Raw genomic sequence first — 13,525 nt, 5'->3', positions numbered from 1 at the left:
AGAGGTGAGAGAGGCTGAGGGCCCGTAGAGTGCGTGTATGAGGTGAGTTGAGAGAGAGGACCTGAATGCAGAGACAGCATGTGAGAGCCTGTGTGTGTGTGTGTGTGTGTGTGTGTGTGTGTGTGTGTGTGTGTGAGTGAGAGAGAGAGAGAGAGAGAGCATGTGCCAGTGAGAGCCTGTGTATATGAATGATTGTATGAGAGAGCATGTGCCAGTGAGAGCCTGTGTGTATGAATGATTGTATGAGAGAGAGCATGTGCCAGTGAGAGCCTGTGTGTATGAATGATTGTATGAGAGAGAGCATGTGCCAGTGAGAGCCTGTGTGTATGAATGATTGTATGAGAGAGAGCATGTGCCAGTGAGAGCCTGTGTGTATGAATGATTGTATGAGAGAGAGCATGTGCCAGTGAGAGCCTGTGTGTATGAATGATTGTATGAGAGAGAGCATGTGCCAGTGAGAGCCTGTGTATATGAATGATTGTATGAGAGAGCATGTGCCAGTGAGAGCCTGTGTGTATGAATGATTGTATGAGAGAGAGCATGTGTCAGTGAGAACCTGTGTGTATGAATGATTGTATGAGAGAGAGCATGTGCCAGTGAGAGCCTGTGTATATGAATGATTGTATGAGAGAGAGCATGTGCCAGTGAGAGCCTGTGTGTGTGAGAAAGAGAAATGCATGTGAGAATGAGAACCTGACTGTGTGTTTGAGGGAAGAAGATGGAGAAAAAAGAAACAGAAAAAAAAGACAATATAAAAGGAATTGGCAAAAAAATAAGAAAGGGAAGGTGAAAAAAAAGCCTGTGACCAACCAATTAGAAAACTAAGATCAGACAGCAAAGGCAAAAAAAAAAAAAAATGTACTTTTTAGTGATTGGCACATGTACTCTTTGGGAATGTGCAAGAATAGCACTTTCTCAACGGATCTCACAATGTACGAGATCAGCATGGAGAAAGTGGAAGCCCACGGGGCCTGCACAGAGGAGGCAGCAGAATGGACTTCAGTGTCAGTAGCAGCAATCGGCACCTCCGCAATAGCCACGCGGCATCAGTGACAGTGGCAGCAGAGGAATGAGAGAGGTTCTGAGGTTGCTGGCAAAAGAGAGGGGGGGTCTACCTTTAGTGTGTGAATGTGTATGAATGGGACTCTGCCTGGGGGTGTATGTGTGTGAATGCATGGGTGCCTGCCTGGGGGTCTGTGTGTGTGAGAATGAATGTGTGCATGCCTGGGAGATGGGGAGGGAGTGTTGTGAACATGAATGGGAGCCAATAAAAGAAACCGACTGACAGATGAAGTTTGTAACGCTTGCTTGGACTTGAAGTGTACGAAATACCAACCTTCAATTGAAGATTTAGCCAATGAAATTCAGCAACAAAAAAGTCACTAAGCAGGTAAGGTAAAGAATTATTTGTTTTTGCTTTATTAATAAATACAGTATATATATTAAAATTATAACTTTGTTGATTAGAGCTACAAATATCACAAAATTATGGATTTTTCTAGAAGTGACACACCACCCGAGTTATGCTCGGTTTTTTTATGAATTTTGACACACTGAGCTCAAAAGGTTGGCCATCACTGAACTAGGGCCACACTTCCAGGAAGCTAAAACACTGCCACCAACACTCTTGTCAGCATTGGCGTTTGGTACACACTGATTATGTATGGCATGTCCATGTTTTAGTATCATGTACGTATCTTTATTTATTATATCATAGTTCATTTAGCTACTTTGTCTTATGGATGTAAACTGCTGAGCAGCCGTCTAATAAATAAATAAGAAAACTAGTTGCAACCTGAAAAAAGGGGAAGAAGAAAAAGAGTGCAGTTGGGTGGGGGGGGAGAGAGAAGGAGTGGGAAGAAAACGTAAGCTGTAACAGAAAAAAAGGAACGTAAAAAAAAAAGGAACCCTGTTAAACCCACTGCACAAAGAGAAATTAAAAAAAAAAAGCCCTCTCCTGGGAGAAAAGCAGAAATTCCCTACTCTTAGTAATTAGGGAAAGACCCCCGGGCTTCTACTGATCTTCAAACCCCAGCAAAATCCCATTAAAGCAAAAGAGCTAAATTACCTTGCCAAGGCCTGGAGATGCAGGCACGGCAGGGCCCGAGGCATGCCGGGAAAGCAGACCATCTCTCTTCCCTCCCCCTCCCCTCAGTTTGGGATGCTGCAGGCTCCGATTCCCTAAACTATTCCTCCTGAGCTTAGCCATGCTGATCGCAGCCTTAACCCTCCTCTGCCTGGGATTCTCCAGATCTGAACAGAAAGCCAAAGATTTTTATACTTTTAAAGTAGTAAACATCAGGGGCAAGCTAATCTCGCTGGAAAAATACCGAGGCTCGGTAAGTTTGAATGGATTGAATGAAGCTGCAAGATTCCCGCTGGCCTGGGGCCTGTTACTAACCACCAAGCTCTGGATGCAGATCTTTGCATGAAATCTTTTCTTTCTCTGCCTTCGCGGGTCTGAGCACTGGAATATGTCTCTTTTCAAAACGTTTGTTTTTCGGGGGAATCTTTGAAATAAAGCTCTGCACACTCTGTTGTCTGAGTTCCTTTCTTTAAAGTCTCGGATAGACGCGGATTCCTGTATACGTGGCAGGTTTCTTCTTCCTCTCCTAACGGTGTGCAAGTTTGCCTGCTACACAGCTTCTCTTTCCCCCAATAAACCTGTACCAGGAAAGGACTGAGCTGGCTTTACATGCATGCAGAGAATTTCACAAGTGACTTTTTCTGAATTCAGTTTAGGACCCAGCAAAAAAATTGTTTACAAAAAAGTGCAATAAAAAAAAGTTAACTGTACAATCCGTTTGCAAGATAATACAACTTGTTACATAGCACTCACAAGTATATATCAAAACTGGTGTGTGTAGATTTTCCAAGAGTTTCTCTGAGTTAATGCAAATATCAGGGGGGATCTGGATGCGGAAGGGGGGGGGACGTATATGCCTTTACAAATCTTAAATGAAATTTGAATTTTCCTGTTCAATGTATATTGTTTGAAGCAGTGGTTTAAATTAGTTGTAGATTCGTGAAGTTTGCTTAGGTTCTCCAGCTTCTGGCATACCCGTGATCGATATGTCCAGTACCCGACTCAACTCTCCAGCCAATCTGCAAAGATGAGGGCGCCCCCTGGTGGTCTATTTTTTTTTCACCAGGTGGGCAGCCTGCCTTACGACTGGCAGCTGTTTGTCATCGATTGGAGAGAACTCGCCGGTGGTCGCCTCTTGCAGCTGCTGGTCTTCTATCAGGATCTTTGTAGGCCTGGAGCATTCTGGGCATGACCAGAGGACTGGTTAACAGGGACTTCCTGGGTGAACCCGCGCTGGGTTTGGAGGCGTTAGAAGGACAGTTCGTGAGACACCAGCTGGTCGCCGCCCCGGCGACCTACTAGAGGCGCCGATCGGCACTGTGGAGCACCTTTTTGACTGGGCTCTTAGAAAAATGGCAACTGCTGTGCTTGAGAGGGCTTTGCAGGCCAGGGCCTAGGTTGCCAGAGGGTGGGCCTTCTCAGGCTCAGTCTTCCCAGGTGTGGGAAATGCCCCTAGGTGTCTGCTGTACCGTTTCTCGGAAGAACCTCTACCTGCTGGTGGCCCACATAGTGGAACGCCTCGCCCTCGCCTCCTCTCCCGACATGCCTTGGCAGGAACTGTTGGGACCCGGGGGGGGGGGGGGGTCCCTGCTGGGAGTCTTTCTAGTCAGGATTGGCTCCCAGGTACATCAGGGACCATGGTTGGAGGCAGGTGCACGGAGCCGTGGTCACTGGCAGGTTTTCGGCCAGGTTCACCAGGGCAGACCCCTCTTGTCCTTTTTTGTGGACAGGAGGAGGACCTTCCTCACCTGGGACTGAAATTTCCCAGGTTAACCCCATTCCTATCCTTTTTAAAGGGTTTATTTTTGGCTTCGTTTCATTTCTCCCCCCCCCCCCCCCTGTGTGTGAGAGACGACCTGGTCAGCTTTCTCCTGTCCATGGCCAAGGAGGCCATCTGGCGTTGCAGGTGCGAGAGCTGGCTGGGGTCAGTTTCCTAGAACGTGGGGGCCTTTTCAGAGCCATGAATTTCTGTGCGGTGTCCGTCTGCTGGGTGGAGGAATTCTCCCCCCGGAGGGTGGTGGACAGGCTGCTCCTAAGTACATAAAACTTTCTCTATGCTTTATTCTTTTTGGCTTAAGGTGGACGTTTTGAATGCTTATTGGGCAACGGGCAGATCCCGAAAGCGACCTGTATGGGAGAGGTAAGACGTTCCACCCCCACCAGACCGTGAGCCATGGGGGTCTCGCCTTGGGCAAGCAAGGGTGGTCCCTGTGCCAGGGATACGGCTCCCCTCCCACCCTAGTGGCAAGAAATCAGGACTTCATTTTTCCATAGACATCCACCTTTCCTTGCACCATGGCGACTACCAAGCCACCTGGAGGCAGAGAAGTAAAATACACCGCAGAAAAGGAGCAGCTTATGTTTTATGTTCTTTATTTTCTCATTTTAAAGCCATGCACACTAGGAGCTTGGCCTAGTTTCTACCCAGGCTTGGTGGCCTAGGAGTTACTTTTCTTAGTTTCTGGTGCCTCCCTCAAAGGGACACCAGAGAAGTGTTTTTTTGGGTTTGGTTTTATTTTTTGTGATTACGTCAAAAGGGAAGGTGCCCCCTCCAACCCCTGGCCTAGGTTTGACATAGGAACAATATCTCCGGTACCCGACTCCACTTTCCATCCAACCTGCAAACGTCAGGAAATCCCCTAGGCGTAGGCTGGGCCAGCCCAGATTGCACAAAAATAGATTTTTCCAAAGCCCGGGATTTGGTTCAATCCGTTCAGTAAGTGAGCTCTCCTGATCCGTGATAGCAGGGATGGGACAATCTGCCAGAGGATTAAAAAGCGGTGGGAAGGGTGAGGAAAGCACAGAATTTACAGCTTGTTGCATTGTTTGGGGAGGTAAAACATCTTTCAGCTTATAAAGGGACTGACCTTGTCTCACTCTTTGGAAGTTACTTTTTTTCCCTACATTGTTTTGAGGTTTGGAGAAGTGCATTAATGAGGATTTTTTTTGACCAGGCTGTTTCCTGCTATTCCTTTGGGTATCCAGCTCAGTCAGAACCAGGCTGGCATCCTGGGAGCCACAAGCCTTTGTTGTCAGCTTCCTGGGGGTTGATCTCCTGCTTTTATATTCCTCCGCGTCTTGTAGAGAAGCTCCTGCACCAAGGGCCTCCTTCCTGAAACCTTGATGACGGCTCCCTCCTCTCGGTGGCTGTGAGGGCTGCTTCTGCAGCAGTCCCCAGCCAACCCAGGGAGTGGAAGGCTCGACTTGGGGGTTGAACCAATGACCCACTGCCTCCGGACCAGCCCTAAAATACTGAGGTTTATTGAAGCTGTTTATAAGATGAACGCTGTTGCTACCTAAAAGCCAACCAAGGCATACGCATCAGGATAATGAAAGCAGCAGTATGGGTGGAAACAAAGTGTTCAGAAAATCCAGTCTTCAGTTAAAAATAATCATTTAAAGGAGCATTTCCTGTTCAAGTATGCCTTTTATCAAACAAGGCAGCTTTAAAAATTATTATTGGATTGTTGGATACTGGCCAATAATAACTTACAAATAGCTGCCAATTGATTTTTAAAGATGCTGGTGCACAACATCTGAGCGATCTGCAGGAAGTAGACATGCAAGGTCTTCAGTCGCGGCTGGCCTTGACTGTGACTGAGAGCTGGCTGGGCCTTGCAGAGCTTTTATCTGCCAAGTACCGATCTCATGAAAATCTAATTATTTTTGCCTTTATTCCCATTTTCTCCCCTTGGCAGTCTTTGCTGCCGTGCTCTTCACCCCACCTCAGATGGCATGCCTGGTTGCCTCAGGATATCCTTGCTGGCCTCCCCTGAAGCACAACCTCAGCACTGTACATTAGCCCGGAGGGTCTATAATGCCATTCATCTTCCCTCCCTGGGTCTGAGGGCACCATTTCCATGGTGCGCCATGCCCAGTTGGCCCCAATGGACAGGAGAACCAACCTCCAAATCATTTTAAAACCAATATTGTCAGGTGGCAGTGCAGCCCAGGAAGAGGCGTGTTCACAGTTTGAGCAGCGCAGCAGTACTGCTGCTTTAAAGCCTTCCCCCGCTGTAGCTTGCCTGTTCGTCACATGGCATTTCCTGCGGATTTTTTTGCCATGTACTGGCATGCGGCTGCTTCGCAGTGAACAGAATAAAGGAGCTCGGCGGGGCACATGGCTATCGAGCGACACGGAGAGGAAACTCACGGCGCTCCTCCTGCCCTCGATTTGCTCTTGGACTGTGTCGTCTTCCCTGTGGAAGGAGCACGGTGCGGTTTCTTGCCTTGGTTGGGTTTTGGAAGGGAGGCAGGAAGGCTTCACGGAAAGTGCATGGGGCTGCTGTGCCGCGAGGCTGGAGGCCCTTTGCCAGATGGCTGCGTGTAGAATAAGAAGGTAGCGCCCTTGTTCGTGGTCCCTGGAGTGAGGCTGGTGGAAAGGAGGGGTCATGGACGAGGATGCTTCCAGTGTCTGGGCCAGCACCAGTCGATATTAGATGGCAGGCACATTATTTGATTTTGAGAAGGAAAGTCAAGGCTTGGCTGTTTCCATGCCCTAACTAGTTATGTTTTTATTAAAAGTTTAATAATGATTGTGCTGTTTTTATTGTATTTTATATTGATTTTTTTTTTTTGTAAACCGCCTTGGTCAGCTGGCTGTTTGTGTGATATAGAAGGCTTGAGAAATAAGTACGTAAATACCTGGGACGCTGTGTCGCCGTCATAAAATAAGTCTGTTCTGTTAAAAATAAGAAAGAAAGAAAAGTGAAAGTTCTGTCCTGACGTAGCTGAACTCGTCCACCATGTTTGCAGTGCCTCAGCAAGGAAAAGGCCTATCCTGCTCATAGGCTGTACTGGTCAACTTAGACAATTGGGTGCCTAATTGAAGAGTGATTTGAAATTACAAAATGTACAAAGTACCTTTTCATGTAGCAGATTGGACTCTGGTCCAATGAGATCTTAGAAATTAAACAGCTTCAAGCCTAGTTAATACCATACTGGCCCTCTTAGGAGACAATGTTGAATATAAAACAGTAACAATATTCGATTGGTTTAACTGGTCTATTCTTTATATCATTTTAACTAGCCATATTCCACATCAAAAAGCTATGAATATATATCGTTTGTGTTGCCACTTGGAGGTTTTCTGGAATACATATTGTTTTGGGCGGTGTTTGTGATTGATAACGAATATAAAACAGTCCCATTGTATTCAGGTCGGTACCATCCAGTCAATGCCACCAGGAGCCATTGGACCCAGAGCCATCCTCAGTGGCAGTGTTTGGCTGAGTAGAAAGGGCTCTGCTGGGCCGTCTTAGTGCCAAATATTTAGGCTACAAAAAAAAAAAAAATAAATATCAGCACCAGTGCAGGAGATACAGTGCCCCCACCCCCACGCTCTTCAATATCTTCTGTTGCCCAGTCAAGCTGAATCGACCAAGGCCCAGCAACCACCTAGGAATCGGCCATGTCCACCCACAAAGTCCTACTGACCGCATCCTTCAGCAGACCCACCAGAACCTCTCTGAAGCTGTCCCTTAAGGTCCTAGGAGTTTTCCTAGTTGGCTCCGTAGCTTTGTCCGCTTCCTGTTTTCCTAGCTCCACACAGACACGCCGGTATCCACCACCTTCCCAAGTGCACCCTTCTCCAATGAGTATCCAATAGAAACATTTGTTGACCATTTCTCCACACGTTTCTTATTGCCTCAGTCTAACAGTTCCACCCGTGGCCTTCCTCCGCTTACTGACGTGCCTAAAGAAAGTCTCGTCTCCTTGCCTGATCTCATTAGCTGTCACCTTCCTTTCTTTCCCTGCCTCGTTCTGCTTTACCACATATTCTTTCTTTTTGCTGACCTTTGCGCTTTTCGCTCTTACGTTTTCCACCCTCTCTTTGGAAAACCATAGCGGTTGCTTTTGCCTCTTGTTTTTGACTTTCCTGACACGAAGGTTTGTTCAGCTCACTGTTTCGCTCCCCTCACCTCTGCCCATCACTTTCTTAATGCGCTTCCCCATTTTACCAAACCTGTTATGTTTTCAATGCAGGACTTGGAGCTTTGTCCGAATCCTAGTTGCCTGGGCCGTCATAGCAAGCCGTACCATCTTGATAATTCCCGGTGCTCGGATGGGCAGACACCGGAGACACTTTTTCCCTTCGTAAATACCAGGTCTAGTATTGCCCCTTTCCCCGATGGGTACCATTGCTATTTTTTGTTTTCTAGAAGAGCCCCGGAAGGGAGTCCGGGATCTCCCTGCTTCTGAGTCCAGCGACAGAATACTCCAATCCACATCCAGCATGTTAAAATCTCCCAGACACGCCCTCCCCTCCCCACCACCACCACCATAGGGCGATCAACCGCCCGGCTTAGGACTGGACAGTCCGGTTTTCCGGCCTGCTGTACGGTGTCTGGGTGTAAGGGTAAGCAGGCACCGTAAAACCCAGCCAGGCAAGGCCAGGACCAGTCAGTGGTGGCAGCGCTCCAATCACCTGCCTGTTTCCAGAGTTCGGTTTGACTTCTCCTCCTCTGCCTCTCCCACAGCTGTCCTGGGAGAGGAAGAGGAGAGTCAAACCCAAGCCCGACAGGCAGGCAGAATCTACCCAGGAAAAAAATCAAACTTGATTTGAAAGGGAAAAGAGGGGGTAGGGGGTGGCTGCTGCCCCCTCCCCCAGTGTCCGGTCCTGCTTCATGGAAAAGTTGGCAAACCTACACCACCACTACCCTCCTTCGTTTCCATCTTCTGGATGTGTCCAATTCCACCCTAAGCTGAAAGTCCGTAGCTTACACTGGTGCAGACAGAAGCGACATCCAAACGCTCCCTGCATTTCAGTCACTGTGATATTATTATTTACACTGAGAGCTGCTCTTCCCCCTTTTCCATGACCCCCATCCTTCCTGTAAGGCCGTATCCCGGTCATGGGAGCCCCTGACTGCATCGTGATGTGAAGCGTGTAATCAAATCTTAGTAAATAAATACATTGAATCCTGCCTTCATGGCAGCAACAATATCCAGAGCTGCCTGTGCCATAAGGGCTTGCAGAATTCTGTGTCTGCATTTGTGCTCTTAGCCTTCCAGCCGTTTCTCCTCTGCGTGTCTAAACTCTCTATAGCATCGTATCCACTCCCCCCCCCCCCCCCCCCCCCCCCCATCTAACCTTTTGCTCGAGTAATTATTTATTTAGCTCCTGCCTTTTTTCCATCGGTAGCTGAAAGTGAGTTGACATTCCTGTACTGTAGGCATTTCCCTGTCCCCAGAGGGCTCACGAGCTAAGTCTCTGTCCCTGAAGCAGTGGAGGCTGAAATGACTTGGCCAAGATCGCAAGGGGCATCTGTGATCTTTGAACCCTGGCTTCCCCCGGTTCTCAGCCACTCAGTCCAGAGAGCTTCTCGCTTTTGTGATTGCCCCCCCTCCCCCCAGTCTTCATTTGTTCGTTGGGGGTGACCTCCCAGATCAGTCGGCCTCCACTCGCCGTCCACCTCCTCTAGAATAAACTGCCTGTCGACGTGGCCTCAGGCCCCCCACTCTTATCGAAACCACCTTCGCTGAGCCAGGTGCTGAGCCACGTAGTGAAGCCTTTCCGCTCTCTCTCTCAGCACCTCTGAAAATGCCGCGGTCTTTGCCAGTTGCCTAAATTCTGCACTGACTTTATTTCTAGCCACGTCACTGGTCCCCAGATACGCTGTGACATCAACCTCAGAAACCCTTATTTCTGCTCTGATCGGTTTAAGGAACCGGTTTCTCTTTCTGCTTTCCGAGAAGCCCACTAGGCATGTGACACACGTTCGTTTATTTATTTTAAAAAAAATGTGTGTTCTGCTGGTCCACAAATCTCGGCGGATAACAACAAACATACGTAATCGGAGACGATAAGACACAAGTGACTGTCACGGGTACAAGCCGTAAACAATGGTAAACACAAAAATACAGTTGCTGGTTGTCAGGGACAGGCCGAGCCAGTCCTGCTTTTTACCTCTTTGTACCTAAGGACCTGTAGTTCCTGTTTTGTGCAAGAAAAGCAGCACCAGGACTGATTCGGCCTATTACGTTGTGGCAGGGAGACATCTCTCTGGCAGCCACCCCGTGGATGTGACGGGATTTCAGAAAGTATTACATAGGGAACGATTTCTGTAACCCACAAATTAGGAAGCTGAGGGGTAGTTATGGAAACTCCTTCCTTGCAAAGTGAACGGGAGGCCTGTGATCCTCATCTACTAGCTAATAATTTATGCATTCTTATTCCCTGTGTTAAAGGAACACTGGCAGAGATGCACTGACAGCCCTGGTGCATGCAGCAGGAAAGAGATGCAAATTGATCCAACGCACAGGCAGGCACACTTACACCCCCTGTCAGAATCCTCGTGTCCCCTCTGAGGTGACCTGAAAATACTGTTAACATTATTCGTTCCTCTCTCGTAGCAGAACCTGCAGAGACATGTAATTGGTAATCCGTGGCTGAGAACCAGAGAAGCCAGGATTCAGCTCTCACTGGCGCTCCTTGTGACCTTGGGCAAATCACTTCACCCTCCACTGCGTCTTTTCTCCATCGACAAGCAGGGCTGAATTGGCCATGGCACATGGGGTGATGTCATCCGACAGCCTTGGATAACCTTAACTTTTCTGTGCTAATTCAGTTAGCTACAGAGCCCAGCAGAGACACAGAGTGGACAGAGAAAATCAAAGCGCAATTTTTAAACTAGGCAAATATATAAATTATATATATTTTAGCAAAACAAGAGTCCCAATACTCAAAAATCCAGAGAATTTTTTTATTGTTTTAGCCTGGTAGTTCCTTCTTGCTCAGTTGGAATCAGTGCTAGGCTCCCGGTACCATAAGCCTTTAGTCACAACTACCCCAGGGATTTTTCCCCCCCTGTTTTAACAGACTCACCCTAGTCTGATCATTGCAGCGACAGGAGCCCAAGCACCAAAGCTGCACCTGCAACCCTGCGTCGTGGGCTCTAAATCCAGGGACCGAGTGCCACCCTTAACAATGAAGACGAGCCCCCATCTTTCCCGCCAGGGGCTCCTAATGCTACCTCCAGTGCATGTGGCGCAGACATTAAGAAATTATTACAGTCAGGAAACCCAGTTGTTGTCTGGAAACCCCTGGCCAAATGCAGCTGTAATTCCTATAACTCCTGCTCTGAGAAGGCCCTGGAAGCAAGACAATACACAGATCTCTCCAGTACAAAACCGACCTATACTCTTCTCACCAGGCTAGCTTTCCTATGTTAATTCCATTAACTGACTAAAAGAGAAACATTAAAAGTTTGTAAGAGTGGCAATTATATATAACATAACATAGTAAATGACAGCAAATAAAGACCAAAATGGTCCATCCAGTAACTGCCGCTCCATGCAGCTTACCCCCATGTTTCTGTTAAGGGTAGTAACTGCCACTCCGTGCAGGTTACCCCCATGTTTCTGTTAAGGGTAGTAACTGCCACTCTGTGCAGATTACCCCCATGCCTTCTGTTAAGGGTAGTAACTGCCGCTCTGTGCAGGTTACCCCATGCCTTCTGTTAAGGGTAGTAACTACTGTTCCGTGCAGGTTACCCCATGCCTTCTGTTAAGGGTAGTAACTACTGTTCCGTGCAGGTTACCCCATGCCTTCTGTTAAGGGTAGTAACTGACGCTCCTTGCAGGTTACCCCATGCCTTCTGTTAAGGGTAGTAACTGCCGCTCCTTGCAGGTTACCCCATGCCTTTTGATAAAGGGTAGTAACTGCCAGTCTGTGCAGATTACCCCATGCCTTCTGTTAAGGGTAGTAACTGCTGCTCCGTGCAGGTTACCCCATGCCTTCTGATAAGGATAGTAACTGCCGCTTCGTGCAGGTTATCCCCATGCCTTCTGATAAGGATAGTAACTGCCGCTTCATGCAAGTTACCCCATGCCTTCTGTTAAGGGTAGTAACTGCCGCTCCGTGCAGGTTATCCCATGCCTTCTGATAAGGGTAGTAACTGCCGTTCCATTCAGGTTATCCATGTGCACAAATGTAAACTTTGGGTTTAACAGAGGTTACCTCGTTTCTTAATTTCCATCCTCTAGTCACTAGTGATCCTCTGTGTTTATCTTACGCCCTTTGCATTTCGTTACCGTTCTTGTCTTCACCACCTCTTCTGGTAGGACACTCCACGCGTCACCACGCTTTCCATGATGAAACATTTCCTGATATTGTTCCTGAGTCTTCCCTCTTGAAGTTTCATATCATGATCCCTAGTTCTACAGCTTCCTTTCCATTGTTTTTTTTTGTACATCATTGTTACCTTTCAGGTATTTGAAAGTCTGTATTGTATCTCCCCTGTCTCTTCCCTCCTCCAGGATGTACATATTTAGGACCTCCAGTCTTCTCTCATATGTCTTTCAATGCAGACCTCACCACATTTTGGTTGCCTTTCTCTGGACCACTTCCATATCCTTTTTGAGATGCTGACTCCAGGACTCCCAAGTGAGGCGAGGCCTGGGTTAGTGTACTCAGTTCTGGACACCATGTATATAGAGCTAAAACTAACAGAAAATAATTAACAAAGGCTATTTCTAACTATCCCTGTGGATGTAGGCACTGCTCAGTAAAAGCTTCTTAATCCTCAGTCACATTTACACGGCTGCAGGGTCTTAAGCAGGATGGCTGGGGGGACTTTAGAGGGAGCGGTTTCATGGAAACTGGAGTAAAAGCAGTCACTGATGGAATCTTTTAATACTAAATCTTAAACATGGAGTTTGATGACCTTGTTATTATTCACGATAAGTCAGCACAACGGTCCTTTGGGAATTATTAGGAAGGAAATGGTGAATAAAACGGAGGATGTCACAATGCCTCTGTATCGCTCCATGGTGAGACCGCGCCTCGAATACTGTGTACAATTCTGGTCGCCGCATCTCAAAAAAGATATAATTCCGATGGAGAAGGTACAGAGAAGGACAACCAAAATGATAAGGGGAATGGAACAGCTCCCCTATGAGGAAAGACTAAAGAGGTTAGGACTTTTCAGCTTGGAGAAGAGACGGCTGAGGGGGGATATGACAGAGGTGTTTAAAATCATGAGAGGTCTAGAACGGGTAGATGTGAATCGGTTATTTATTCTTTCGGATAATAGAAAGACTAGGGGGCACTCCATGAAGTTAGCATGGGGCACATTTAAAACTAATCGGAGAAAGTTCTTTTTTACTCAACACACAATTAAACTCTGGAATTTGTTGCCAGAGGATGTGGTTAGTGCAGTTAGTATAGCTGTGTTTAAAAAAGGATTGGATAAGTTCTTGGAGGAGAAGACTATTACCTGCTATTACTGGCATTAGTAGCGTGGGATATACTTAGTATTTGGGTACTTGCCAGGTACTTGTTGCCTGGATTGGCCACTGTTTGAAGCAGGACGCTGGACTTGATGGACCCTTGGTCTGACCCAATATGGCAATTTCTTATGTTCTTAAGAATCTCCAGCTTTAATTTCTTGTTGGACTCTCAGAACAACAGAACAGAAAATGCCAAACCCTACGCCC

General features: G+C 47.3%; 1 protein-coding gene across 1 annotated transcript in view; it reads left to right on the top strand.

The window, feature by feature from the left end:
- The first annotated feature begins 2,100 nt into the window (after positions 1 to 2,100).
- Positions 2,101 to 13,525, top strand: part of GPX7 (glutathione peroxidase 7) — a 31,231-nt gene continuing 19,806 nt past the window's right edge. Inside the window, 1 exon segment of the mRNA XM_029618354.1 lies at positions 2,101 to 2,339. Within this exon segment, the coding sequence (XP_029474214.1) occupies positions 2,208 to 2,339 (132 nt within the window). The 5' untranslated portion in view covers positions 2,101 to 2,207.

Source organism: Rhinatrema bivittatum, chromosome 10 (genome assembly GCF_901001135.1).
Source record: "Rhinatrema bivittatum chromosome 10, aRhiBiv1.1, whole genome shotgun sequence".
Lineage (NCBI taxonomy): Eukaryota > Metazoa > Chordata > Amphibia > Gymnophiona > Rhinatrematidae > Rhinatrema > Rhinatrema bivittatum.
Note: the sequence above shows the minus strand (reverse complement) of the source record. Positions and strands in the feature narration are given on the sequence as shown.